Source organism: Nothobranchius furzeri, chromosome 17 (assembly GCF_043380555.1).
Source record: "Nothobranchius furzeri strain GRZ-AD chromosome 17, NfurGRZ-RIMD1, whole genome shotgun sequence".
Lineage (NCBI taxonomy): Eukaryota > Metazoa > Chordata > Actinopteri > Cyprinodontiformes > Nothobranchiidae > Nothobranchius > Nothobranchius furzeri.
In genome coordinates this window covers 40,223,371-40,249,295 of record NC_091757.1, presented here as the reverse complement: position 1 = coordinate 40,249,295, position 25,925 = coordinate 40,223,371, and the positions used below count along the sequence as shown (strand labels likewise).

Here is a 25,925-nt window from a genome sequence, read left to right as displayed (position 1 = left end):
TGATTATGGCTCACAGCTTATGAAAACTCCACATCCAAACTCAAACAATTTGAATATCACATGAAATCAATAAAACAAGGATTTGAAGTAGAGATGACATCTGAATTCCACGCATGTCATGCATATGAACTCAGTTCTTGGCTTGGGATCCTTTTGCTTTTTCAAGAATAAATTAACTTTTGCACCATATTCAGATTTTTTGAGTTACACTAGTGAAATCATTAAAATAATTATTGATGACATTTTTATAGAATTATGGGCTGAAATTAAGAATACAGCTACAGCAGTTGTAGAAAAGTTAGACATTTCTTTTGAACTGATCTGTCAATGGTGAAATTTTATGGTTTCAAATAAAATAAACTAATAAAAGCAAAAAATGTGTATATGTGTCTATATACTGTATGTACATATATACACACACACACATATACATATGTAAGCACCGTATATATTAACACACACATACATATGTGTGTGTTTGGAAGAGGGAGTAGATGCATGGTGGCCTGGAACAGCTGTTACCTACATTTAGGTAAGTGTTTGGATCATCCTTTCTCGTCTGCTTATCCAGGCTTGAGTCCCGGGGGCAGCAGCCTAAACAGAGAGGCCCAGACTTCCCTCTTTCCAGCTATAACTGTAAAAAAAAAAAGTCCAGTGAACTTAAAAAGTAAAGCAACCAGTTGCAATACAATTTTAAGTTCAGTCAACTATAACTGTTTTTTCTGTATTAACTTAACATTTTGCAAGTTAAAACGTTCAACTGACTTAAAACTTTAAACTCTCCAAACAGATTGCAAGTTGGATTTCTTGGGCCAGCTCCTGGAGAAATCCTAAGGCGTTCTCTGGTCAGCTGAGAATAGTCCCTCCAGCATGTCCTGGGTCTTCCTTTGGTCTTCCTCCAGGTTGGATGTGCCCAGAAAAATTTCACCAGGGAAGTGTCCAGAAGGCATCCTAACCAGGAGCCTGAGCCCCTCCCAAATAATCGAGTTTCTCACCCTATCTCCAAGGGAGGGTCCAGCCACCCTGCGGAGAAAACTCGTTTTGGCCACTTGTATTTGCAATCTCATTCTTTTGGTCATTACCTATTAGCTCATGACCATAGATAAGGGTAGGAACCTAGATCGACCGGTAAATCGAGAGCTTGCTAGCTCAAAGGCCTTCTAGCTCAGGCCTCACAACTGCAGACAGGGCACCAATCTGCTTATCGATCTTGTGCTCCATCTTTCCCTCACTCATGAACAAGACCCCGAGATACTCAAAGTCCTCCACTTGGGGCAGGACCTCGTCCCATGAGCTATTTGTCATCCCAGCTGCTTCCCGTGCGGCTGCGAACTGCTCCAGTGAAAGCCTAAGAGGATGATCTGATGAAGCCAACAGAACCACATTGTCTGCAAAAAGCAGAGACCTGATCACATTTGGACCATTCAACTTTAAATTTAGTGCAGAGTTAACGGAATGTTTTAAACTAAATATTTTCATTTTAAATAAGACACCAAGACTACACATGTCTGCAGCGCTAATAGACACTCATTTATATAGTTGGTCAGTAAAGAATGTTGATTTGGGGGTGACTCGCTCTTTGTTTCTTTGTTTGATTTTTCTAAAGTAGCTTAAAACTGTTTTTTGAAGAAGGATTTGGCTCGAAACACAGATGACCAATGAAATTGACCCTTAAGGACCCATGGTGACACTAGTGTCACAACCCATTTCAAACATTTGCAAAATTGCTTCTTGAGTCAAATATTCAAGATTGAAAACCCCAAGTGGCATTTTATCAATACATATATCTAAAATGATTCTACTTCTTCATTTTATTTAATTCATTTCTACATTTTGATATATTTATTCCAATCTGTCTTCTAATTCAAAGGGTTTGGGCTTTCAAGGGTTAAAGTACCCCCAGCACGCACGCACGCGCGCACGCACACACACACACACACACACACACACACACACACACACACAGTTGTGATACCTATTCAAATAAGTCCTAGTGTAATTGCCCCTTGCTGTCCAATAGTCCAAACGCCCCCCCTGTACTCACTATCTTTAAAAGAGACTGTCCCAAAACACCCAGCAGAGTGTTTGACCTGAACTCTGCTAGAAGGACAGCCACAATGGTGAGTTGTAACTGACAAATAGTGTTTTAGTTGATGACAAGATGGAGAGGAACTGTAGAAAATGTGTTAAATGTAACCATAGTTTAAACATTTTTAACAAATTTGTTTTTTCCTAACTATTTTGAACTTTTGGACTCAAAAACGTTGAACGCTCCAACTGTCTGCTGAGTAATTCTTGTGATTTCATTCCTGTGAAGAAATATTTGGCTCCAGTTTTGCTGCTCTGGTGTTTGGTGTCACTGTCAAACGCTCAGTGCTTCTTCAAGCCCTTGCCCCCTGGTACACACACACACACACACACACACACACACACACACACACACACACACACACACACATACACACACACACACACACACTATGACAGTGATTTATTTTTTCTTGTTACACCGACAGGCGGTCAGACTCACTGTCGGGATGATATGGACAACACGTTGCATCCAGTTGGGTCAAAGTGGAGAAACAGTAAATGCATGGACTGTACCTGCGGCTCATGTTGCTATGGGTATGTAAGAATGACTACTTCATGGGTCAGATGAAGACATGTGTTGTGTTAGATTCTCTTGGTAAAATGTATTTTTATGTAACTGCAGGTATTATACCCCAACACAGTTCCCCAGTGACTGTGTGTCTGTGTTCAACCCAAAGGCGTGTGAATACATCGTGCACAAGAAGAACGACCCATCAGAGATTTGTCCAATTTTCTCTGCTGTGGGATAACAGTTGAAGATGATGGGATTTGTCCATTAAAATAAAGTTTTGGAAGGTTCATGTTTATTTTGCCAATCAGAAATCTAGTCATTGCTTTCAGTTTGCACCTTGCAGCAAACATGAATGCACTTGGACCTGCAAATAAAAGACCAATGTAACGGTGGTGGTGTAATTTTGTTGTCAAATAACAAAATGAAGTAACTGCAACAAAACTAGGGCATCTTCTTTGATGTAACCTTTGACCCTATTTATTTTTTAAAGGTTTTATTTTACATTAGTAAAGAGGGGTTAGATGCTTTGATAAACTTTAGCTTGACCCCAATCATTGTTCCCAACTTTCCAACATCTTTAGAGAGTTCCCCTCCCTTAGTAGTGTAGCAGACTCCAGATATGAATATTCAACACATGCAGACACATTTCTTTCTTTCCTGTGTGTCTCGTAAAAACATGACTGTAGATAATCATATGTTCTCAGAGTTAAAAGCAGGTATACACCACTAGGTGCATACCACTAGGTGGTGTGTAGAGGTAGGTAATTCTTGTGTTTCGGCAACATTCTTCATCGCCCTTCCTACTCAGAAGCAGAGAGAAAACACAAGCTAGGGACGTTTTGCAGACTCATTCAGGGTTTGAGGATCTTTCTGTTTAGATGACTGTGACAAAAACAGAAATCAGGATCAGAGGAATGATTGTGGACCTCCTCTCATCTTTGTTGGACCTCTGCTGCACACATCCCTTAATGTTTGAGTTCAATGGTCCAAACACCATCATACTCACAACCTTTAATAAACTGTCCCGAAAAGTCCACCTTATAATTTGTGGTCAAAAACAGCAAAAGTGCTTCTTGGGTGTCAAACATTATAAGACCCTCTGGCGTAATTCAGATGAGGGATCCACAGAAAAAAAGGGGTCAGAGGCACTCAGGAGGACGATAATTAAAAAGCCTTCATTATTCCATGGCTAGTCAAAACATATAGAGTTTGTGGTGAAAAATATATGTTAGGCACACAAAAGGTTAATGTTTTATTTTATATCCTTTTCTGGAATTCATGTCTTAAGCGACTGGAAAAGTGCAGCAATGCACTTTGCCCCTGGGTCATCGGTCACTGGGCACGTTAAGGTGTGGAAAGCTGTTGCTACAGACATGGGGAGGGACCGTGGGGTTTAGCCCCTGCCTGCAGACACATTAGAGATAATAAACTTGTAATTCAGGTTATTTGACATAGTGGGGCAAACAGACAAAAGTACATTCCAATCAGGGTGGTATGAAGGGTATAAATATTCAAGGTTCTGAGTTCTTTGCAGAGCATTCCCTCACTGCTGTGTGGTGTGTTCTCATTATTGCAAGGTCCCACCTCCTTGTTTCATAAAGGAGAAAACTAACTTTTGGTTGTTGTCTGGACTCACGACAACCATAATGGTAAGTTTTACCTGATAAACAGTCTTTTAGGTTGAGTTTTGTTGATGAAAAAATTAAGAGTAACAGCAGAGTTTTGAAAATAAAAAAATGTTATAGGACAAAAATGCAGCTGCAGTAAAAAAAAATTGCACAGTTTCCTTGTTTGACTTAAATTTTTTCAAATAAATGTTGAATGTTTGTATTGTTTTCTGAGTAATTTATGTTATTTTATTTCCGTGAAGAAATATTTGGCTCCAGTTTTGCTGCTCTGGGTTTTGGTGTCACTGTCAGACGCTCAGTGCTACGTCAAGCCCACACCATCTGGTAAGACACGCACACATGCACGCACACACACACACAGAGTTGCTATATATATTCAAGTGAACCACACTGTGGTGATTTTGTTTCATTACTTCTTGTTGCATCGACAGGAGATCAGACTAGTTGTCAGGATGACGTAGATATGACATGGCATCCACTTGGTTCACATTGGAGAAACAGTAAATGCATGGACTGTGACTGCTTTTCATGTTGTGCCGCGTATGTATAAGAATCACAGTTCCATGGGTCAAACTCAGTTTGATTATATTCAGTGTTTTGTTCATTTTTCTTAATAAAATGCTATTCTTTTTGTGTAACTGCAGGTATTCTACCCCAACACAGTTCCCCAGTGACTGTGTAGCTGTGTTCGACCCAACGGCATGTGAATACATCGTGCACAAGAAGAACGACCCATCAGAGATTTGTCCAGTTTTTGCTGCTGTGGGATAACAGTTGATGATGATGGGATTTGTCCATTAAAATAAAGTTTTGGAAGGTTCATGTTTATTTTGCCAATCAGAAATCTAATCATTGCTTTCAGTTTGCACCTTGCAGCAAACATGAATGCACTTGGACCTGCAAATAAAAGACCAATGTAACGGTGGTGGTGTAATTTTGTTGTCAAATAACAAAATGAAGTAACTGCAATAAAACTAGGGCATTGTCTTTGATGTAACCTTTGACCCTCTTTCTTTTTTTGAGGTTTTATTTGACATTAGTAAAGAGGGGCTAGATGCTTTGATAAACTTTAGCTTGACCCTGTCATGTTCTGTGTCCCTTTGTTCCCCAGCCCCTCCAGTTCCCACTCCAGATTCTCCTTTTGTGTTCTCTTAGCGCCCTCATGTGTCCTTTGTCTGCATCTCTGTTGTGTGTCTTAAGTTGTAGCTCCAGCCTCTTGTTCCCCAGTTCATTGAACGTGTGTTTGGGTGTGTCAGTATGTGTATGTGTTTGTGTGAGTCCTTCCCTTAGTCTTTAGGTTTAGTTTTGTGTTTTATATAGTTTTAGGTTTATCTACCCTCCACTGGTTCTCTTCCCCATCCAGATAATTGTTGTTTGTCAGCGTTGTCTTTGGTGCTCTGTGTGAGTTTCCTGTCTCGTCCCCAGTTTGTGCTCTAATTGAGATTTTGTTCTCCTGCTTCTGTGTTTCTGGATTTTGGGCTTCATGCCTTTGGATTCATTTTTGTTCATCCTACAATAAAAGGATTTTTTACCTTATATCAACTCCTGCCTCATGTCGTCTGGGTAATCTGTATTTTGGGTCCTAACCGTCCTCTCAACTTGACAGAATGGACCGACCAACCAGGACCCAGCGGATTGCTCGGATGTATGATTTTTATGGTGACCCGGACTCCTGTCGGACTTTTGTCTTGGACTTGGTGGGGTGTTGTAGCCCGAACATGTTGGGTGCGGAACAGATTATTAAGATGGTGCTCCGACTAAGGGGAAGAGCCCTGCAATGGGCCAGCTGTTACCTCAAGCAATATCCCTTAGAGGAGTTGGATTTTTGGGATTTCGCAGACAATCTGCGGGATGCTTGCAGCAGCCCACAAGCTCCCTCCTTTGCAGTGGATCACAAGCTGTCAGCAAGCGCCATTGTAAGAGCCGCCCTCTCAGCATCTTCCAAGCGCCACACCTCCCCGCCTCTGACCATCAGAACCGGCTTCGTCTCCTTCTCCCCTGAACCAGTTGGCGCTGTCTCAGCACCTCTGATGGGCCAAATCACCTCACCCTCACCTGATCCTGACAACGCTGCCTCTTCATCCCTGGTGGGTTGTTATTCCTCTTCATCTTTTGTTTCTGCCGTCTCCACACCTCCGTTGACCCAGGACCCCCCACGTCGACGACGCTGCAGCCGCCGTTGGAGGTCTTCTGGGGTCAGCGCATCGCATCCTGCTCCAGCGGTGGTCCCGAAGGTCGCATCGCATCCGGCTCCAGTGGTGGTCCCGAAGGACGCATCGCGTCCTGCTCCAGCGGTGGTCCCGAGGGTCGCATCGCATCCTGCTCCAGCAGTGGTCCCGAGGGTCGCATCACATCCTGCTTCAGCGGTGGTCCCGGTGGGTGCATCGCATCCTGTTCCAGCGGTGGTCCCGGAGGACGCATTGGTTTTACTCAAAGAATACATAGCTCCACCCACTCCTGCCATCATACATTGGACCTTGTTCTGACTTATGGCATTGAGTGTGAGGAAATAACAATCTTTCCACATAATCCAGTCCTCTCGGACCACTTTCTGATAACCTTTGAGTTTTTTATAACTGAGTTCTCGAGACATGAAAGTAAATTTCATTATAGTCGGTCTCTATCTGACAACGCAGTTGCGTCTTTTAAATCAACTGTTCCATCTTTACTGTCCTCAGCATCTCAGAGGCATGTAGCAGAGGGCAATATTTTCAGTTCTAGCCCCTCACAAATTGATGCCTTAGTTCATCATGTTAATTCCTCTTTAAGTGTGGCATTAGATGATGTTGCCCCTTTAAAAAAGAAGGTAATTAGGGACAGGAAGTTGGCTCCCTGGTTTAACTCTCATCTACGAGCCTTAAAACAAAACTCTAGGAAACTGGAGAGAACATGGCGCTCTACGCACCATGAGGAGGCCTACCTGTCCTGGAAAAATAGTCTTGTGCTTTATAAAAATAAGCTTCAACAAACTAGAACTGCTTATTTTTCAGCATTAATTGAGGAGAATAAGCATAATCCAAAATTTCTTTTCAGTACAGTTGCTAAACTTACACAGAATCATAGCTCTGAGCCATCTATTCCCTTAGCCCTCAGCAGCAATGACTTCATGGGATTTTTTACAAGTAAAATTAATTCTATTAGAAACAAAATCTTTAGCATCCTCCCTAATGTGATTTCTTCTTCCTCAGTAAGTGAGGCAGCTTCAGAGGTGACTCTAGAACCTCATCTAAGCTTAAACCGTTTTGATCCAGTTGAGCTTTCGGAGTTATCAAAAATATTAGCTTCATCTAAACCTTCAACTTGCATTTTGGATCCAATCCCAACCAAATTATTTAAAGATGCAATTCCTTTGGTTACTGCCCCCATTCTAGATATAATCAATCTATCCTTAGTAAATGGGTATGTACCACAAGATTTTAAGGTGGCTGTAATCAAACCTTCACTTAAGAAGCCTTCTCTGGATCCAGATGACCCAATGAATTATAGACCAATATCTAACCTTCCATTTTTATCCAAAGTCCTGGAGAAAATAGTGGCCATCCAAGTATGTCAGCATTTAAACACTAATGCTCTGTTTGAGGAATTTGAGTCTGGTTTTAGAGAGTATCACAGTACTGAAACTGCATTAGTGAGAGTTACAAATGATATTCTCATGGCCTCAGATAAGAATCTTGTGTCTGTTCTAGTCCTGTTAGATCTCAGTGCTGCCTTTGACACAGTTGATCACAATGTTCTTTTAGAAAGACTTGAACATGTTGTAGGGATCAAAGGAACAGCGTTAGGCTGGTTTAAATCCTACCTGTCTGACAGATTTCATTTTGTAAATGTACATGACAAATCTTCTTCATACTCCAGGGTTACTTGCGGAGTACCACAGGGTTCAGTGCTTGGACCAATTCTTTTTACTATATATATGCTCCCAATTGGTAAAATCATTAGACAGCATGGGATAAACTTCCACTGTTATGCTGACGATACCCAGTTATATTTATCCATTAACCCTGATGAACCTAATCGGTTGGGTAGATTACAGGCTTGTCTTGAGGACATAAAAAATTGGATGACTCTTAACTTCTTGCTTTTAAATCAAGACAAGATGGAAGTTCTCATCTTTGGACCAGAAATCCAGAAAAGGAAATTGCTTAGCCAATCGCCTGACCTTAATGGCATTACATTAATCTCCGAGAACAAAGCAAGGAACCTTGGTGTTATCTTTGACCAGGACATGTCATTCAAATCCCAGGTTTCACAAGTTTGTCGGATTTCCTTTTTCCACCTTCGGAATATTGCTATGATTAGAAGCATACTTTCCAGGAGTGATGCTGAAAAACTAGTTCATGCATTTATTACATCAAGACTGGATTACTGTAATTCATTACTCTCAGGAAGTCCACAGAATGTAGTTAAAAGTCTTCAGCTTGTCCAAAATGCTGCAGCTAGAGTTCTGATGAGAATTAAAAAGAGAGATCATATATCTCCTGTCTTAGCTTCCCTACATTGGCTACCTGTTAAATTCAGAATAGATTTTAAGATCCTTCTTCTCACATATAAAGCTCTTAATAATCAAGGTCCATCATACATCAGTAATCTGATTGTTCCATATGTTCCTAACCGAGCACTTTGCTCTCAGACTGCAGGTCTACTGGTGGTTCCAAGAATATCTCAACTTAGGATGGGAGGCAGATCTTTTAGTTATCAGGCTCCTCTCCTGTGGAACCAGCTCCCAGCTTTAGTCCGTGAGGCAGACACTTTGTCTACTTTTAAGAATAGGCTTAAAACATTTTTATTTGATAGGGCCTATAGTTAAAATCAGATGTTAGCCTAAATCTGGACAAGTGGGGGAGTAGAGGGAGGTGGAGTGTACAGTCGGTAAAGACGGCTCTCCATTGCCCTGCCTCCAACATGCCTACATCTAAATAGGATAGATTATCCAGAGTTAACTCTGTAGTTATGCTGCTATAGGCTTAGACTGCTGGAGGACACACTGACCACTTTTCACACTCTACTGCTTTATTCTACAGTCTGCTCTTTAACTGTACTATTTTGTGCAATTTCAGCTGTTAACATTATTTTCTCTGTAAGTGTTTTTCTCCCCAGAAGAATCTACAATGATGTTCTGCTGAGCTGTGGTGGCCTCATGGAGGGGGCCATCAACTAGCACACTGCTGCTAACCACTAATACATTCTCTCTCTCCTGATAATAACTTTTTGTTTTCATTGACTTTTGATGTGCTAATACTAGTTTATCCATTTAATTATAGATCCACTTGGATAAATACAATAAAGTTTATCTTTCACCAAATACAATATTTACTAAGACATCACAATATAACTATAGACACATTACTTGTCTGTGTGTGTGTGTTTGTGTGTGTGTGTGTCTGTGTGTGTGTGTGTGTCTGTGTGTGTGTCTGTGTGTGTGTGTGTCTGTGTGTGTGTGTCTGTGTGTGTGTGTGTGTGTGTGTCTGTGTCTTTGTCTACCTGCTCTGTCTTCTCGATCCCCAGTGAGTCGTGGAGGATGGCTGCTTATACTGAGCCAGGATTCTCTGGAGGTTTCTTCCTGTTAAAAGGGAGTTTTCCTCTCCACTGTCGCTGCATGCTTGCTTAGTATGAGAATTGCTGTATAGTCACTGACACTAGTCAGTGACTTGATGCAATTTGCCGGGTTCCTTATATAGGAAACATTATTTCTGATTGGCTTAATGAACTGTGAATTGGAATGTTTATTATGTGAAGTGCCTTGAGACGACTCTTGTCGTGATTTGGCGCTATATAAATAAACTTGAATTGAATTGAATCGCATCCTGCTCCAGCGGTGGTCCCGAAGGTCACATCGCATCCTGTCTCGGCGGTGGTCCCGGAGGACGCATCGCATCCTGTCTCGGTGGTGGTCCCGGAGGACGCATCGCATCCTGTCTCGGCGGTGGTCCCGGAGGACGCATCGCATCTTGCTTTGGCGGTGGTCCAAGTAGACGCATTGCATCCTGCCTCGGCAGTGGAGGACGCTCAGACTCCGGTCCAGCCCTTCCAAGAGGCTCCGGTCCAGCCCTTCCAAGAGGCTTCGGTCCAGCCCTTCCAAGAGGCTCCGGTCCAGCCTGTCCAAGAGGCTCCACCCAGTCCGGCGCCTCCTGTCTCGAAGTCGACGCCTCCTGTCTCGAAATCTACGCCTCCCGTCTCAAAGTCGACGCCTCCCGTCTCCAGCTCTGAAGTGGATGTGCCCGTCTCCGGCTCTGAGGTGGACGTGCCCATCTCCGGCTCTGAAGTGGACGTACCCGTCTCCGGCTCTGAAGTGGACGTACCCGTCTCCGGCTCTGAAGTGGACGTCTCCCCGTTTCCTGTCTCTGAAGTGGACGTCTCCCCGTTTCCTGTCTCTGAAGTTGACGTCTCCCTGTTTCCTGTCTCAAGTCTCCCAGTCTCAAGTGTTCCAGTCTCAAGTGTTCCAGTCTCCCAGTCACAAGTGTTCCAGTCTCCCAAGTCTCAAGTGTTCCAGTCTCCCAAGTCTCAAGTCTCCCCACAAGTGTTCCAGTCTCCCAGTCGCAAGTGTTCTGGTCACAGTCCCCGTCTCCAGAGACCCTTCCTCAGCCTCCTAGGCTTGCCTGGTCCCACCTCCTGATCCCCCGTCACTGGCCCCCTAGACTTCTCTGGTCCCGCCTCCTGGTCCCCCGTCGCCGGCCCCCTGGACTTCTCTGGTCCCGCCTCCTGGTTCCCCGTCGCCGTCCCCCAAGGCTTCCCCCGTCCCGCCTCCTGGGTCCCCGTCGCCGGCCCCCCAGAGTCCCCTGGTCCCTGGTCCTCCCTCGCCCGCCCTTGTGGGCTTTTTGTTTGGTCCCTCCTCTCCCGCCCTGTGGTCTCTCGTGTCCTGTTTTGTCTTTGTCTTTTGTGTGGGGTTTTGTCTTGTTCTGGTTTTGTGCGTCTGGTATCCGCCCTTGAGGGAGGGTACTGTCATGTTCTGTGTCCCTTTGTTCCCCAGCTCCTCCAGTTCCCACTCCAGGTTCTCCTTTTGTGTTCTCTTAGCGCCCTCATGTGTCCTTTGTCTGCATCTCTGTTGTGTGTCTTAAGTTGTAGCTCCAGCCTCTTGTTCCCCAGTTCATTGAATGTGTGTTTGGGTGTGTCAGTATGTTTATGTGTTTGTGTGAGTCCTTCCCTTAGTCTTTAGGTTTAGTTTTGTGTTTTATATAGTTTTAGGTTTATCTGCCCTCCACTGGTTCTCTTCCCCATCCAGATAATTGTTGTTTGTCAGCGTTGTCTTTGGTGCTCTGTGTGAGTTTCCTGTCTCGTCCCCAGTTTGTGCTCTAATTGAGATTTTGTTCTCCTGATTCTGGGTTTCTGGATTTTGGGCTTCATGCCTTTGGATTCATTTTTGTTCATCCTACAATAAAAGGATTTTTTACTTTATATCAACTCCTGCCTCAAGTCGTCTGGGTAATCTGTATTTTGGGTCCTAACCATCCTCTCAACGTGACAGACCCCAATCATTGTTCCCAACTTTCCAACATCTTTAGAGAGTTCCCCTCCCTTAGTAGTGTAGCAGACTCCAGATATGAATATTCAACATGCAGACACATTTCTTTCTTTCCTGTGTGTCTCATAAAAACATGACTGTAGATAATCATATGTTCTCAGAGTTAAAAGCAGGAATACGTTTTAGGCACGGGCAGACAGGGCAGTTGTCCGGGGCGGCATTTTTTCATGACACAAAAGGGGCACACAAGCGCAGGAGTAAAAAAAAAAAAAAAAAAGGAAATCTGCGCCGCACCGAGGTTTTCTATTATCTGTCATATGACAGTGTCTGGATTGGAAACAGCAAGTTGGCGCCCCCTGCAGCTGCAGGCGCTCCTGCTGACTGAGAACGTTCACGTGCACCGTGTGTCTATGAAGAACAGGAAGGGGAGGGGTGCGGCGGGGGAATTCACCTCTGCGTCTTTCCCAAATGAAATGAGCGTGCGGGGGCTGAATCAACTGTATTAACATGGCTAAAGTCAATCACATCTTAACGTTCTTCCATATTTCATTCATAATATCATAAACACAGGCCTATCATTCTTTCAGGTTTCTCTTAATTGTGTGAAATGGCCGAATAAAAAAAGGAAAAACAAAACGATTTTGTGGTCACCCCCCCATCAAGGTCAAATAGTTTAGTCCTGACTAAAGGAAACTTACTGAGTCAGGAGCCAAACAGAAGAGATGAACATAAAAAGGCTAAAACCACCAGGTGCCCCATTCAGGGGGAAAAAAAGAAAAAAGAGGAGAAAGATAAAGGTATGTAGCTCTCATGATGCATGTTTTACATTTTTTGAACCTGTTAACTGGGATTTTAACGGTTAAATGCGGTCAACTAATTGCTAACAGAGCTAATAGGGCTGAAATATTGAAACGAATATTCAAATGGTTCGAAAAAAGTCCTTGAATCGTTTTTTACTGATTCAAACTAGGATTTGTTAAATGCTCACTGCAGCCTGTGGCCTGCCTGAACAACAACACACACATGTTGATCATGTTCACATGATAATAAATAAAACAACTCTACAAGCAGAAGAAAACTCCCCAGTCACCACTAACTGTCCTGTTTATTTATTGCAGATGGCTGCACTGATTATTTTTTACATGATTTGTTCTGTAAAAGTTGGCCTTTTTTGTGGTCTACAGTTTTCAAAAGGGGCCTCGCCCGGGGAGTAATTCGATGTAGAACCGCCACTGTGCATACCACTAGGTGGTGTGTAGAGGTAGGTAACTCTTGTGTTTCGGCAACATTCTTCATCACTCTTCCTACTCAGAAGCAGAGAGAAAACACAAGCTAGGGACGATTTGCAGACTCATTCAGGGTTTGAGGATCTTTCTGTTTAGATGACTGTGACATAAACAGAAATCAGGATCAGACGAATGATTGTGGACCTCCTCTCATCTTTGTTGGACCTCTGCTGCACACATCCCTTAATGTTTGAGTTCAATGGTCCAAACACCATCATAATCACAACCTTTAATAAACTGTCCCGAAAAGTCCACCTTATAATTTGTGGTCAAAAACAGCAAAAGTGCTTCTTGGGTGTCAAACATTATAAGACCCTCTGGCGTAATTCAGATGAGGGATCCACAGAAAAAAAGGGGTCAGAGGCACTCAGGAGGACGATAATTAAAAAGCCTTCATTATTCCATGGCTAGTCAAAACATATAGAGTTTGTGGTGAAAAATATATGTTAGGCACACAAAAGGTTAATGTTTTATTTTATATCCTTTTTCTGGTATTCATGTCTTAAGCGACTGGAAAAGTGCAGCAATGCACTTTGCCCCTGGGTCATCGGTCACTGGGCACGTTAAGGTGTGGAAAGCTGTTGCTACAGACATGGGGAGGGACCGTGGGGTTTAGCCCCTGCCTGCAGACACATTAGAGATAATAAACTTGTAATTCAGGTTATTTGACATAGTGGGGCAAACAGACAAAAGTACATTCCAATCAGGGTGGTATGAAGGGTATAAATATGCAAGGTTCCGAGTTCTTTGCAGAGCATTCCCTCACTGCTGTGTGGTGTGTTCTCATTATTGCAAGGTCCCACCTCCTTGTTTCATAAAGGAGAAAACTAACTTTTGGTTGTTGTCTGGACTCACGACAACCATAATGGTAAGTTTTACCTGATAAACAGTCTTTTAGTTTGAGTTTTGTTGATGAAAAAATTAAGAGGAACAATAGAGTTTTGAAAATAAAAAAATGTTATCGGACAAAAATGCAGCTGCAGTTAAAAAAAATTTGCAGTTTCCTTGTTTGACTTAAATTTTTTCAAATAAATGTTGAATGTTTGTATTGTTTTCTGAGTAATTTATGTTATTTTATTTCCGTGAAGAAATATTTGGCTCCAGTTTTGCTGCTCTGGGTTTTGGTGTCACTGTCAGACGCTCAGTGCTACGTCAAGCCCACACCATCCGGTAAGACACACACACACACACACACACACACACACACACACACACACACACACACACACACACACACACACACACACACACACTCACACACACACACAGAGTTGCTATATATATTCAAGTGATCCACACTGTGGCGATTTTGTTTCATTACTTCTTGTTGCATCGACAGGAGATCAGACTAGTTGTCAAGATGACGTAGATATGACGTGGCATCCACTTGGTTCACATTGGAGAAACAGTAAATGCATGGACTGTGACTGCTCTTCATGTTGTGCCGCGTATGTATAAGAATCACAGTTCCATGGGTCAAACTCAGTTTGATGATATTCAGTGTTTTGTTCATTTTTCTTAATAAAATGCTATTTTTTTGTGTAACTGCAGGTATTCTACCCCAACAAAGTTCCCCAGTGACTGTGTAGCTGTGTTCCACCCAAAGGCGTGTAAATATGTCGTGCACAAGAAGAACAACCCATCTAAGCTTTGTCCAATTTTTGCTGCTGTGGGATAATAGTTGATGTCAAATGTGGTCTGAAGGTGAACGTGCATCAAAATGAACAGTGATCACGTTATTTTTCCAGAGACTTCATTATTGTTTGCAATTTGTACCATGCAAACATGAATGTGCATTGATCTGCAAATAAAAGACCCATGAAAATGATGTTGTGTAAGTAAATCTCACTGTCTAAATAACAGCCTTTAACTGCAGTTAAGACATAAACGGTCCATCTACAGCTCTAAAAGGCCAAAGTCCTGCATATTTTTAGGGCTGCAGCTATCGAATATTTTTGTAATCGAGTACTCTATCGAATCTTTTTTTCGATTAATCGAGTACTCTAATAAATTACCCTTTTGTGTTTGTAAACCTTTATATCATATATTGATGAGCCAAGATGGCGCCGAGTATGGCTGCCTCGTCGCGAGCTCCACCAAGTTCCAACATTACACGCTCCATACTGTACATTAGTGCCACTGTTTTGCACATACCAACCTCTGTACATTTTATATCTCTTATCTTATTGTTTACTTTATTCATTTGTATACTTAGATTAGCCATTTTTATATTTTACTTGTTTTTACATTACTGTATTTTTGCACAACTCTGTTGCTGTGAAGCTCGCACACAAGAATTTCACTCGCATGTACTGTACCAGTGTACCTGCACATGTGACGTGACAATAAAAGTGATTTGATTTGATATCAAATAGCATGTTATAATTATGAAAGACCTCTTAAAATGAGCAAGCAATTGCCAGTTATTCAAGTTTTATTCAAAATTAGTTTGCATAACTTCAGCACTTCAACTTTACTTCACAGTAAACAAATGCCTGTGCAAAAAATAAGCAAACCTGAGCCGATTTTCCCCTCGTGCGAGAATCTGCTAGCCTGCAAGTCAGACAAAAACTAGGAGGATAACGCTGCGAGCGGCTGCGGCCCAAACAGAACCAGAACCGCTCACGGCGCAAACAGCTCGCCGGCTGTTTCCCTATTAACACACGTCCGTTTTAATTTCCACACTTTTTTTCTCACACTAACAAGGATTGCCAAAAGCATGTTTGCTGTGGTTTTGTCAAATTATACTGATCACAAAACATTTATTTACTTTCTTTCGTTTTCCTCCGCCACTCATAAATACCCGTGTCCTCCTGCAGAAACCCCGAGGGACAACAGACATCAATAACACAATAAAAAGTCCGACGTGTTGTGTAAAAACTGCTATTTTTAGCACATTTTAAGTCCGACGTGTTGCTACCAGATGTAAGGTGTGAGCTGAAACTGAGCGCTACAAACGAAAAAGTCGCAGAGTCCGCAGAATATATAGAAAAACAGGCTAAAATGCATTATCTTGTAGAGGCTCCGAGTCCGCTTGCAGAAGTGACATTTACATGTGCTGCAGCACGGAGGATGTGGTGTTGTGCTAGGCTAAATCCATTTTACTGTATTTATACTGGACTACGTTTTCCACCTTACGACGTGAAAAATGGTTCCACAACTTTGACATTTTCTGTCTTTTTCGCACTCCACCGGGGTTCAAGTTGTCCGCCATGGCTTAAGAGAAAGTTAAGTTATATTCGCTACCCGCGTGCGCATTCAGTCCAGTGGGCATGTGCGTCACTTATTTCGGTCCGGGTGAAACATGACCCCGGGCGATTGCAAAGCCATGAATTAATTAAATATGAATTAAACGAATCCTCGAGGCAGAGAATTTGACTCGAGGATTTTTTGTACTCGAATTATTCGAGGTACTCGAGGAATCGTTTCAGCTCTACATGTTTTAGATGATGTTTGTCTGTTCCAACACTCTAAATTCAAAATCTAAATTCTGCAAAAGTCTGTTTTACCCACCTAAACCCAAATCTGTAATAAGGTAATAAAATACCAATCAACTCTAAAAAAATAAAATAAAATAAACTCACAGGAGCAGCTCATGGTGCCCGAATTAATCAAATTTCCTTTCCAAACAAACGCACACAGTGCATTTCCTTCCTGTGTGTCTCCTAAAACAAGTTATTGTCTCTGACTCTTTATTTTTCTATGTTTAAACTGCCTACCTCAGAAATCATGGATCATTCCATATATCCATGTTCTCCACCTGCCAACTGGATCTTATTCCTACTGCTCTAGGTAAAACCTGCTTTCGGGCCTTGGCTCCTCTCATTGTATCCATTATTCATTCCTACCTCTACTGGCATTGTCCATCAGTCAATGAAAATTGCGGTAGTTCACCCTATATTGAAAAAACCTGGAGCTGAACTTTGTAACCTAAATAAGTTTCGACCAATCTCTAATCTTCCTTCCAATTCAAAGATCCTCTAAAAACTAGCTTTACAGCTCCATCAGCATGTTTCTATCAATAACTCATATGAACAACTTCAATCAGGAATTCTACCCCACGACAGCAACAAAACAACTCTGACCAAGGGCATCAGTTTGTTTTCAGAATTGCTGGGGACAATAACCATACACTTGAGTGGGGTTTAAAAATTGCTGGGGACAATAAAGTAGGCTAGCACAGGGGTCGGCGGCTCTGGAGCCGCATGCGGCTCTTCCATCCATCTAATGCGGCTCTCTGTGCTTGTAAAATAATGAATGGATATTTAAATGAAAAGCTTTATATTTTACTGCATTAATTTTACATCTGTATGCCAATTCTAAATGTAAAGATTGTCAGCGTAAACCTGAACAGGTCCAACCCGGTCTTACTGTGAGACCGGGTTGACACGTCACGCTTGTGCGTAATCATATGCGCTTCCTGAGCTGGAGGATGTCAGATTCTGGGCTTCTCCTCAGACAGGTTCCTGGATGCGTCGCCACATTGGAGACAGGAACAAGCACTATTCAGCCAAAGTTTCATAATCAGGTCTGGCAGTGTGAGTGTCCTGTCACAGTGTCCCGATAGATAATGCGCCCTGGCTCCTTGGCCAAGGGGATGTTCCTTTGGCTGACTGGTTAGAGCGTATGACTCTCACCCGGGAGTCTGGGGATCGAATCCCGCCCGGGTCTTCATTTCTCCACCTTGTCACATATTGACGGATAAACTCAAGGATGCTGGTTGTTTTTAAAGAATTACCCCGACGCACACTGATGCGCATGGATGAGCTGACATTTTAATCGTTGCACACATCGCAGAGGTAACTTGATTCCCATCAGAATATCAGAGCTTTATACTGGACACCAGGCCCGGAGTGGCTAATCGGGAGGGTCTGGAGAATTCCCGGTGGGCCGCGCGATGTTTGGGCCGCATGGGGCCGGTGCTCTTGTTTTTGTTTTTTATCATTTTATTTTTATTTTTTGGTGCCGGTGTTCAGTCATGGCACTGAGGCCACCGGGCTGATCACATACGCTCCTCCCGGCTGTCTCTGGCTGGCTCTACCTGCAGGCTGCAGCTCGTTTTTTTTCCCCAGTATGCGCCTGTGCGCACCACGTGACCACGCAGTTGACGGAAAGATGGAAAGTAGAAAGAGCAAGGGTGGCGCGGAAAAGGCAAGAATTAAAAAGAGGAAAGCGTTGGAAACAGATGCAGCCAAGGCCGGATTAACCATATGGGCAACTGGGCAATTGACCAGGGCCCGCGAACTCTAAGGGGCCCAGGGCAGCAAGCGCACGAGCAAAATACTGTAGGCATGTCTGTAATCTCCCGCATTATATTAAACTAGGGTGACCGTATGTCCGGTTTTCCCCGGACATGTCCACTTTTCACTCTCTGTCCGGGCGTCCGGACTGCGGGTTCTTGTATTGATGAAAATGTCCGGCTTTTCATCCAGGAGCAGGGATCGAATTATGGGGGAGCTGTATATCTTACACATCCAGGGGAGCCGGAAACAAGTTTTCTATCTATATTACATCATTTATGGACTCTTCTGAGCAGAGAGCACAAAGAGCGGCACAGCGCGTTATTGCGCAGCGATCCAGGCAGCTGCGTCCAGCGCACGGTCCATTCTCAAAGTGGCGCAACCCAAAAACTATAATTAGCACACGATCGTTCATGTCCGCACATATTCTCTATTTTCTGTCTTATTTGTGCCTGAAGCGCTCTGCTGCTGCGCAGCTCATCACCTGTGCTGCGCGGTGCTGCGGTGATTTCACCTCACTGACGCAGCATCGAAAGGCGCACTCCGCTTTGCGGTCAGGAGATCCATTTGATCTGCTCAAAAGTAACTGATGAGGTGAAAAAGTAAGAATCCTGGCAGCAGTTTTTTCTGGAGAGTTTAGAGGAGACGCAGGAAGATGAGAGACAGACAGGACAGGAAAATAGTTCAATAAAAACAAGAAAACAAAACTAAGTGTAAAGTAAAATGTAGGTAGATTTATCTCCACTACAAGTTTTTACCAGTATAAAACAATAAGTTATACACATGTAATATTTACACATCTGATACAATTCAAATCACCTTCAAAACTCAGTCACACACCCAGGGCCGTTTCAAGACATTTTGGGGGCCAAGGCAAAATGACCCCCCCCCCACCCACCCCATAACTGTGCTCCCCAGAAGCCTCTCTGTAATTGTTACCCTCTCCAGTATTGTTAGTTATACAGTGTTTATAAAAGACATTACTGACATTACTGACATTACTGACATGTTCTAATATTATCAGATGAAAAACTAAATTATCAGACATGCTGTCTCATCTGCTGCTTTTCTAAACTTGCAAAAAGAAACAAAACTGTTTGAAAGCCACTATTTGTGGATTCTCTGAAAGTTTCCATGGAGTGTGTGACAACTTATTTTATCATTGATCCTATCGTCTGATCTCACAGCTGAAACAAGCACCCTTAATAATCTGTGCACAGGAAGCTTACCGATGCTGAAGTAAAACAAAAGGTATAATAATTTATTATTATTAAAACCTTGTTGCAGCACTAAAGCAGAAAAATGAGATTTTGCAATACATATGCTAAATATTTACATATGAATTGTTTTAGAGCCCTTTTATTGGCAGAATCTGATATTAATTTAGTTCTTACAAAAAATGGGTCCCAACATGGTTTGTGTGGTGTTGCCATAGTGTGACGTCATAGGCACAGATCCCCTGTCCTCTTGTTTGGAAATGGAAATATGATCACCCTGTACTAAACAAACTGTCCACCCGGGCTTTTGCGCTGCACAGACGCTTCGCTGCCTATGACTAAACGTCAGTTGAGAGTCAGTCTCATGCAGACTGACCAATGAAGAGAGGGCCTCAAGTTAAGACCCTCTCCTCATTGGTCAGTCCACACAAGGTGGGTCAAAGGTTACCCTGAGCGGGTTACGTGATGTCAGGCATTCAAGCATTGAGTATATTTACTGCATATTACAGTAAAATATTCTGTATGTGACCATATTATGGTGATCCTTGGGTCGTGATGATGGAGCCCTTGAATATTGTTGCCCAGGGTACAACGAAGTCTTAATCTGGCCCTGGATGCAGCTAAATGTGCAAAAATGAGCACCTTTTTTTCTCAAACAAGCTTGCGGTCTTTAACTTCAAATGAAGATAAAACGGGTAAGGAGAGTCAAGATGTTAAACTTTACTGGCTGCAAATCACCATTCAAGTTAATTAAGCATCAATAATGAATTATATGGCATCATGACATAACGTTATGTAATATAATTTACAGTATGATGTGACTGATGCCACCAAACTGTCTTGTCAGAGTCAAACACAAGATCCAGTAGGCCTAATAAGCACCAGGCAGAAACCCACAATTCCAGAGCGGGCATGTACAGGTAGGATTACTTATTGAGTCAGTGAACTGAATATTATTAAAATTCATATGATGAAAACTATCCTGGCTCTATATGAAAGTGTCCTAAAATGCTAGATGATTCAGCATTGATCAGAAAGCATGTAAAAAAGGAAAATGAATGCTGAATTGTGACAATTTTCACACAATGTAGTGTCAGAAGAAGAGCCAGGAGCCAGCAGTGAGGGTATTGCTCCTGTTGGGATAGAAGGTGAGCCAACTCATGTGCAAACAAGCAAACATTAGTTTCATTATAATAATTTTAATGTCCAAATAATAGTAGTGACCTGATGTATTTCTGTTAGTAAATGCACAAAGCCCACAACAGATCGCAATTAGAATGAAAGTAAAATTAAATAAGCCTGCATATTTTGCCATAGAAAATATTTTAATTGGTTACAAAGATGTGTTTTCCATATCAAATGTGCTAAAGCTTTACAGATGATTTGTGTGCAGGTGAGTAGGGAAACTGGAAAAAGTGTGAAAGGGAGTGCTGAGTCATTTCATTTTAAAGGTTTGAAAATCTCAGAACAGCTGTTTGAACAGTATATTGTTATATTGTTAGAGAATGTGTTGTAAAGAACAATGTTGGAGATGTGCACTGATGTTCAAATAAACCTACATTGTAAAGCAACTCTTTCTTGCTTTACAAGAAAGAGTTGCTCTTTCTTGTAAAGCAACTCAACTCTTTCAACTCTTTCTTGCTTTACAATTACAAGGCTTTACCGAGTAGTGTGCTTTTGTAGACTATACATATAAAGTTCTAACATGATTTTAATAATAATTCGTTAAGTGGGCCGGTCTGGGGTCTGAAACTCCAGGGCTGAAAATGTGTCCCACTCCGGCCCTGCTGGACACTGTGTTCAGCGCGGCTCGGAGTGCCCACGGTGGACAGTGGGCTGAAGATCTGAGGGGTTCGCAGCGCAGAACCGCGGTGCATGCGATGATTTCCTCCCACTGAAGCGTTCTGGAAACCCTGTCTCTCTGAGGGACGTGTCACTTGGAAAAATGTTCTTTTTATGAAATGATGAAACTTTGGCTGAACAGCGCTTGTTCCCGTCTCTAATATGGAGACGCATTACGCATCCAGTCTGAGGCAGAATAGCTCTTCAGCTCATAAAGCACCTGTAGAGACATTTGATTACGCACAAAGTTCATGGAGCAGAAGCGGTCGGGCCACGGCAGGTGAAATGTTCCTAGCCTACATGAAGTGTAACATTAATATGTTACTGGACACGCTGGTCTGGTTGGTTAGACCAGTGTTTGAAGTGGAAACACACACACACACACACACACACACACACACACACACACACACACACACACACACACACACACACACACCAATTAAAATAATGCTGATAGCGTGGACTAGAAGCCAGGTGATGGTTTACGTATTTAAATGATGATCAGGCTGCTGTAAAATGTAATCTCCATCCACATCCAGACACAATTATCCTCTATTCTTTCTCTAGACTATTTGCTCTGCTCTTGTCTGGGCTGACGTCGCTGATGGTGCGCGGCGCGCCTAACTAGCGGCTGATGCACATTTTACGCATTTGGAGAGGTGGGCTGGATCTGTCCACTTAACGCACAGGTGTAGACTACATATTAATGACAAATGAATGAAAATTAAACTGGGAGTTTTTACTTCATATTTTAGAAATTAAAATGACGGGGGAACACATTTATGACATCTTTTTAAACTAAATTTTCTAGCGCGACCTGCCTGCTTCGCTTAAGTCACTGCTTATTAAGGTCCGTCCAAAATTACCGTGGTCCACCCAAAAATGAAAACCTGGCGCCGCGCCTGTTATAAACCTCTGCAAATTATTGTTCTTCACTTTATCAAACTCAGACTTTGTACAGCTAATGTCAAGATGTAAAATTATGAATTCAGTCGAGCTCTTCCGTCCCTCCATCTCCTGCTCTCCTTGAACCCGACATCGGCTGTCAGAAGCAGGAGGTGAAGAAGGAGATGAGGCAAACAGAGTGAGTGCGACATAAAGAAACCAGACTGGTGTGGAGGTGAGCAAAACAGCTGGAAAAGTGTGGGTGTTGAATCCCCCACGGATGCGACGCCCATGCGAGCGACCGGTACTGGCTGCTGTCACCTGTTGTGGGCAGCTCTCTGCTGTCTGAGGGTAGGCCCCGCCCACAACGCTGCGTCTGCTGTGGCTCCCAGTGTTTACTGTGGGAAACGGGTAATAATGGCTCTTTGATGGGAACAGGTTGCCGACCCCTGGTATAAGATCTGAGCTGGTAAAACAAAAATTCTCATCAGCAAGCTTTTTTTAAAGTGGGGGGGACAAAGCTGCCAATCACAAATTTTGCCGGGGACATGTCCCCGGCGTCCCCGGTTAAAATGACGCCTATGACTCTGACTAAAATAGCAAAGGATCTCCTAATTGCAGCAGATTCAGACCTAATACTATGATTCTCATCAATCTCAGGGCTGCATTTGACACCATCTGTCATTCCACTCTATTGACAGGATTATTCTAAATAGAAATTTCGTGGTTTAAATCAAATCACACAGACAGGATTCTATTTGTCCAGATGAAAACTTTTACTTCCACTCTCATTGATGTAACCACTGGGGTTCCTCTAGGTTCTGTCCTTGGTCCCCCTATTATTTCTAATCTACTTGCACCCTCTAGGGTCCATCTTTAGAAAATTTAACAACTACTTTCATTGTTATGCTGATGACACTTATATGTCTCCAGCACTCATTCCTCCTCCTTTCTGCTTTTATTTACTGTATAGATGTTTTCTTGTAACTCTTTAGAATTTTTAATTCTCTTTTCTGTATGGTGACCTTGATTTTTGGAAAGATGCCTTAAATGAAATGTATATTATTATTATTATTATTATTATTATTATTATTATTATTATTATTATAAAAAACACAATACTGCAGATAAATCACAAATGTTAGTGCATTAAATCTCAGTGTTTGGGGTAACTCTCAGTTAGAAGCAGCCTTCCTCTAACACCACTAGGTGGTGTACAGAGGCAGGATTGTGGACCACCTCTCATCTTTGGACCTGCAGATGAGACGGTGCCATCACCAGCACTCCTGCTTTGTCTCACCCCTTGCCTTCAAACTCCCACAAACGCTCTGCACTCTCCCATTGATTACAGCTGTTTTGTTCTTGACAGACACATTTTCAAAGAGGATTAAAAACAATTTTCAAGTTGATGTGGATGCCTTTTTGTGAGACCAGTATGTAAATTCTTACTCTTCTTCAGGGCGTAAGGCAAAGCGGATTAGAAGATAGCTTTTATAGTCCCGTTCAATTCTGTTCACTTTTCCTTTGTTCCGGGGACCCATGAGACGACTGAAAAGGGGGAGAAGACTTAGGCATTTGTTTAAAAAGTAAGCCCCTCCCTTACCCAAATCTGACTCATCCTACATTTCCTGTTTGTGTCACCACAAGGAGGTGTCGCCTGGTGGACCAGGTGTGTGTGTGTGCAGCAGTGAGTGACACAGACTCCTACCCCCCCCCCCCCCCCCCCCCCCCCCATGGCTCACTCGGAAAACAAATAATGACTTAACATGTCTACAGCACTAATAAACACTCATTTATACAGTTGACCAGTAAATTAAAAAGTTGATTTGGGGGTGACTCGCTCTTTCAGAACATGTTAGATTTTTTTCTAAAGTAGCCTAATAATGTTTCTTGAAGAGGGGTTTGGCTCAAAACACAGGCGACCCCTTCCAATAAATATTATAAGTCCTTGTGTAATCACCCCTTCCTGTTTGAGTTCAATGGTCCAAGCGCCCCCTCTGTACTCATAACCTTTAAAAAAAAGAGTGCCTGACCTGTTGTCTGAACTCTGCTGGTATGATAGCCACAATGGTAAGTTTTAACTGACAGTGTTTTAGTTTGGTGATAATGAGATGAGCCATAATTTTAACTTTTGCTGTAGGCAGAGGGATTGTAGCGGTGTGAGCTGTGCCAGCTGGTGTTCCCACCTGTTTTACGTCTCAAAAATCAATAAAAAGTGATTTAGTGCAAATGGATGGCTTCATCTGCCTATAGTCGCCACGTAAACAAATGCCGAACAGACGTCAGTCGCTTATTTCATGCAAGGGCTCATGGGGGCTAGTAATAAGCTGGATAGGTAATGACCATTATCATAGTGTTAAAACTTTAGCACTTTTTTTTTTTGCAAACTGCACTTTGAACTTTTGTGCTCAAAATGCTTTCATTAAATGTTCAATGCTCCTTGTGATTAATTTTTACTGTGAAGAAATTTTTGGCTCTCACCCTGCTGCTGCTCTGGGTTTTGGTGTCACTGTCAGATGCCCAGTGCTACTTCAAGTCCATGCTGCCTGGTAACACACACACACACACACACACACACACACACACACACACACACACACACACACACACACACACACACACACACACACACACACACACACACACACACACACACACACACACACACACACACACACACACACACACACACACACACACACACACACACACACACACACACACAGTTGTGATACCTATTCAAATAAACCACGCTGTGACAATGTTGTTTTATTATTACTTCTTGTTGCATCGACAGGAGTTCAGACTCGTTGTCAGGATGACGTAGATAAGACGTGGCATCCACTTGGTTCACGTTGGAGAAACAGTAAATGCATGGACTGTGACTGCTCTTCATGTTGTGCCGCGTATGTATAAGAATCACAACCTCACAGCTCAAATGAAGCTTTGGTAAAAGGTATTTTTTGTGTAACTGCAGATATTCCTCACCAAGAAAGTTCCCCAGTGACTGTGTGTCTGTGTTCGACCCAAAGGCGTGCAAATACATTGTGCACAAGAAGAACAACCCATCTGAGCTTTGTCCAGTTTTTGCTGCTGTGGGATAATAGTTGATGTCAAATGTGGTCTGAAGGACAGTTCGGGTGAACATGCATCAAAATGAAGATTTGCAAAGATCAGGTGGTTTGTTTTTCAAGAGACATCAGTATTGTTTTCATTGTGTACCATGCAGCAAACATGAATGCACCTTGACCTGCAAATAAAAGCCAGATTAAACTGATGAGGTGTAATTCATTCAATAACAGCCAGTAACAGCAGTTAGATTAGCACATTCCATCTATAGTCCTGGAAGGCCAAATGTTTGTTTGTTCCAACACTCCTTAATCAAATTCCACATTCTGCAAAAGTCTGTTTTCCTCCATCTAAACCAAAATCTCAAATCAGAAAATAAAATACCAATCGACTCTACAAAGAAAACTCTCAGGAGCAGCTCATGGTGGCCGAATTTATCAAATTTTCTTTGCAAACAAACATATTGTGAGTGTCTCCTAAAAACATGACATAGCAGATAAATCACAAATGTTAGAGCGCTGAATCTCTGTGTTGGGGGTCATTGATCTCAGTTAGAAGCAGCCTTCCTCTAACACCACTAGGTGGCGTACAGAGGCAGGCCATTCCTGTGTTTTGGCAGCGTTGTCTTCATCACTCTTCTTACTCAGTCAGAGAGAAAGAGAGAGAACACCAGGGAAGTTTTGAAGACCCATTC

General features: G+C 42.6%; 3 protein-coding genes and 1 long non-coding RNA gene across 4 annotated transcripts; all 4 read left to right on the top strand.

The window, feature by feature from the left end:
* Positions 1-1,987: 1,987 nt before the first annotated feature.
* LOC139063778 (beta-microseminoprotein-like) lies at positions 1,988-2,993 on the top strand. The gene is made up of 4 exons (XM_070546596.1): positions 1,988-2,120; positions 2,318-2,399; positions 2,517-2,625; positions 2,714-2,993. Exons 1-4 carry the CDS (start codon positions 2,118-2,120, stop codon positions 2,838-2,840), a joined length of 321 nt encoding a protein of 106 aa, XP_070402697.1. The 5' UTR covers positions 1,988-2,117; the 3' UTR covers positions 2,841-2,993.
* A 1,026-nt stretch (positions 2,994-4,019) lies between these two features.
* LOC139063779 (beta-microseminoprotein-like) lies at positions 4,020-5,154 on the top strand. Its single transcript, XM_070546597.1, has 4 exons — positions 4,020-4,251; positions 4,473-4,554; positions 4,662-4,770; positions 4,875-5,154. The coding sequence occupies exons 1-4, from the start codon at positions 4,249-4,251 to the stop codon at positions 4,999-5,001; spliced, it is 321 nt and encodes a 106-aa protein (XP_070402698.1). The 5' UTR covers positions 4,020-4,248; the 3' UTR covers positions 5,002-5,154.
* Positions 5,155-12,277: 7,123 nt separating this feature from the next.
* LOC139063777 (uncharacterized) lies at positions 12,278-14,803 on the top strand. The gene is made up of 5 exons (XR_011517123.1): positions 12,278-12,486; positions 12,874-13,843; positions 14,064-14,145; positions 14,315-14,423; positions 14,527-14,803. It is a non-coding gene; the product is annotated as an uncharacterized lncRNA (long non-coding RNA).
* A 9,327-nt stretch (positions 14,804-24,130) lies between these two features.
* On the top strand, positions 24,131-25,439 carry LOC139063801 (beta-microseminoprotein A1-like). The gene is made up of 4 exons (XM_070546625.1): positions 24,131-24,232; positions 24,627-24,711; positions 24,960-25,068; positions 25,140-25,439. The coding sequence occupies exons 1-4, from the start codon at positions 24,218-24,220 to the stop codon at positions 25,264-25,266; spliced, it is 336 nt and encodes a 111-aa protein (XP_070402726.1). The 5' UTR covers positions 24,131-24,217; the 3' UTR covers positions 25,267-25,439.
* The last annotated feature ends 486 nt before the right edge of the window (positions 25,440-25,925 follow it).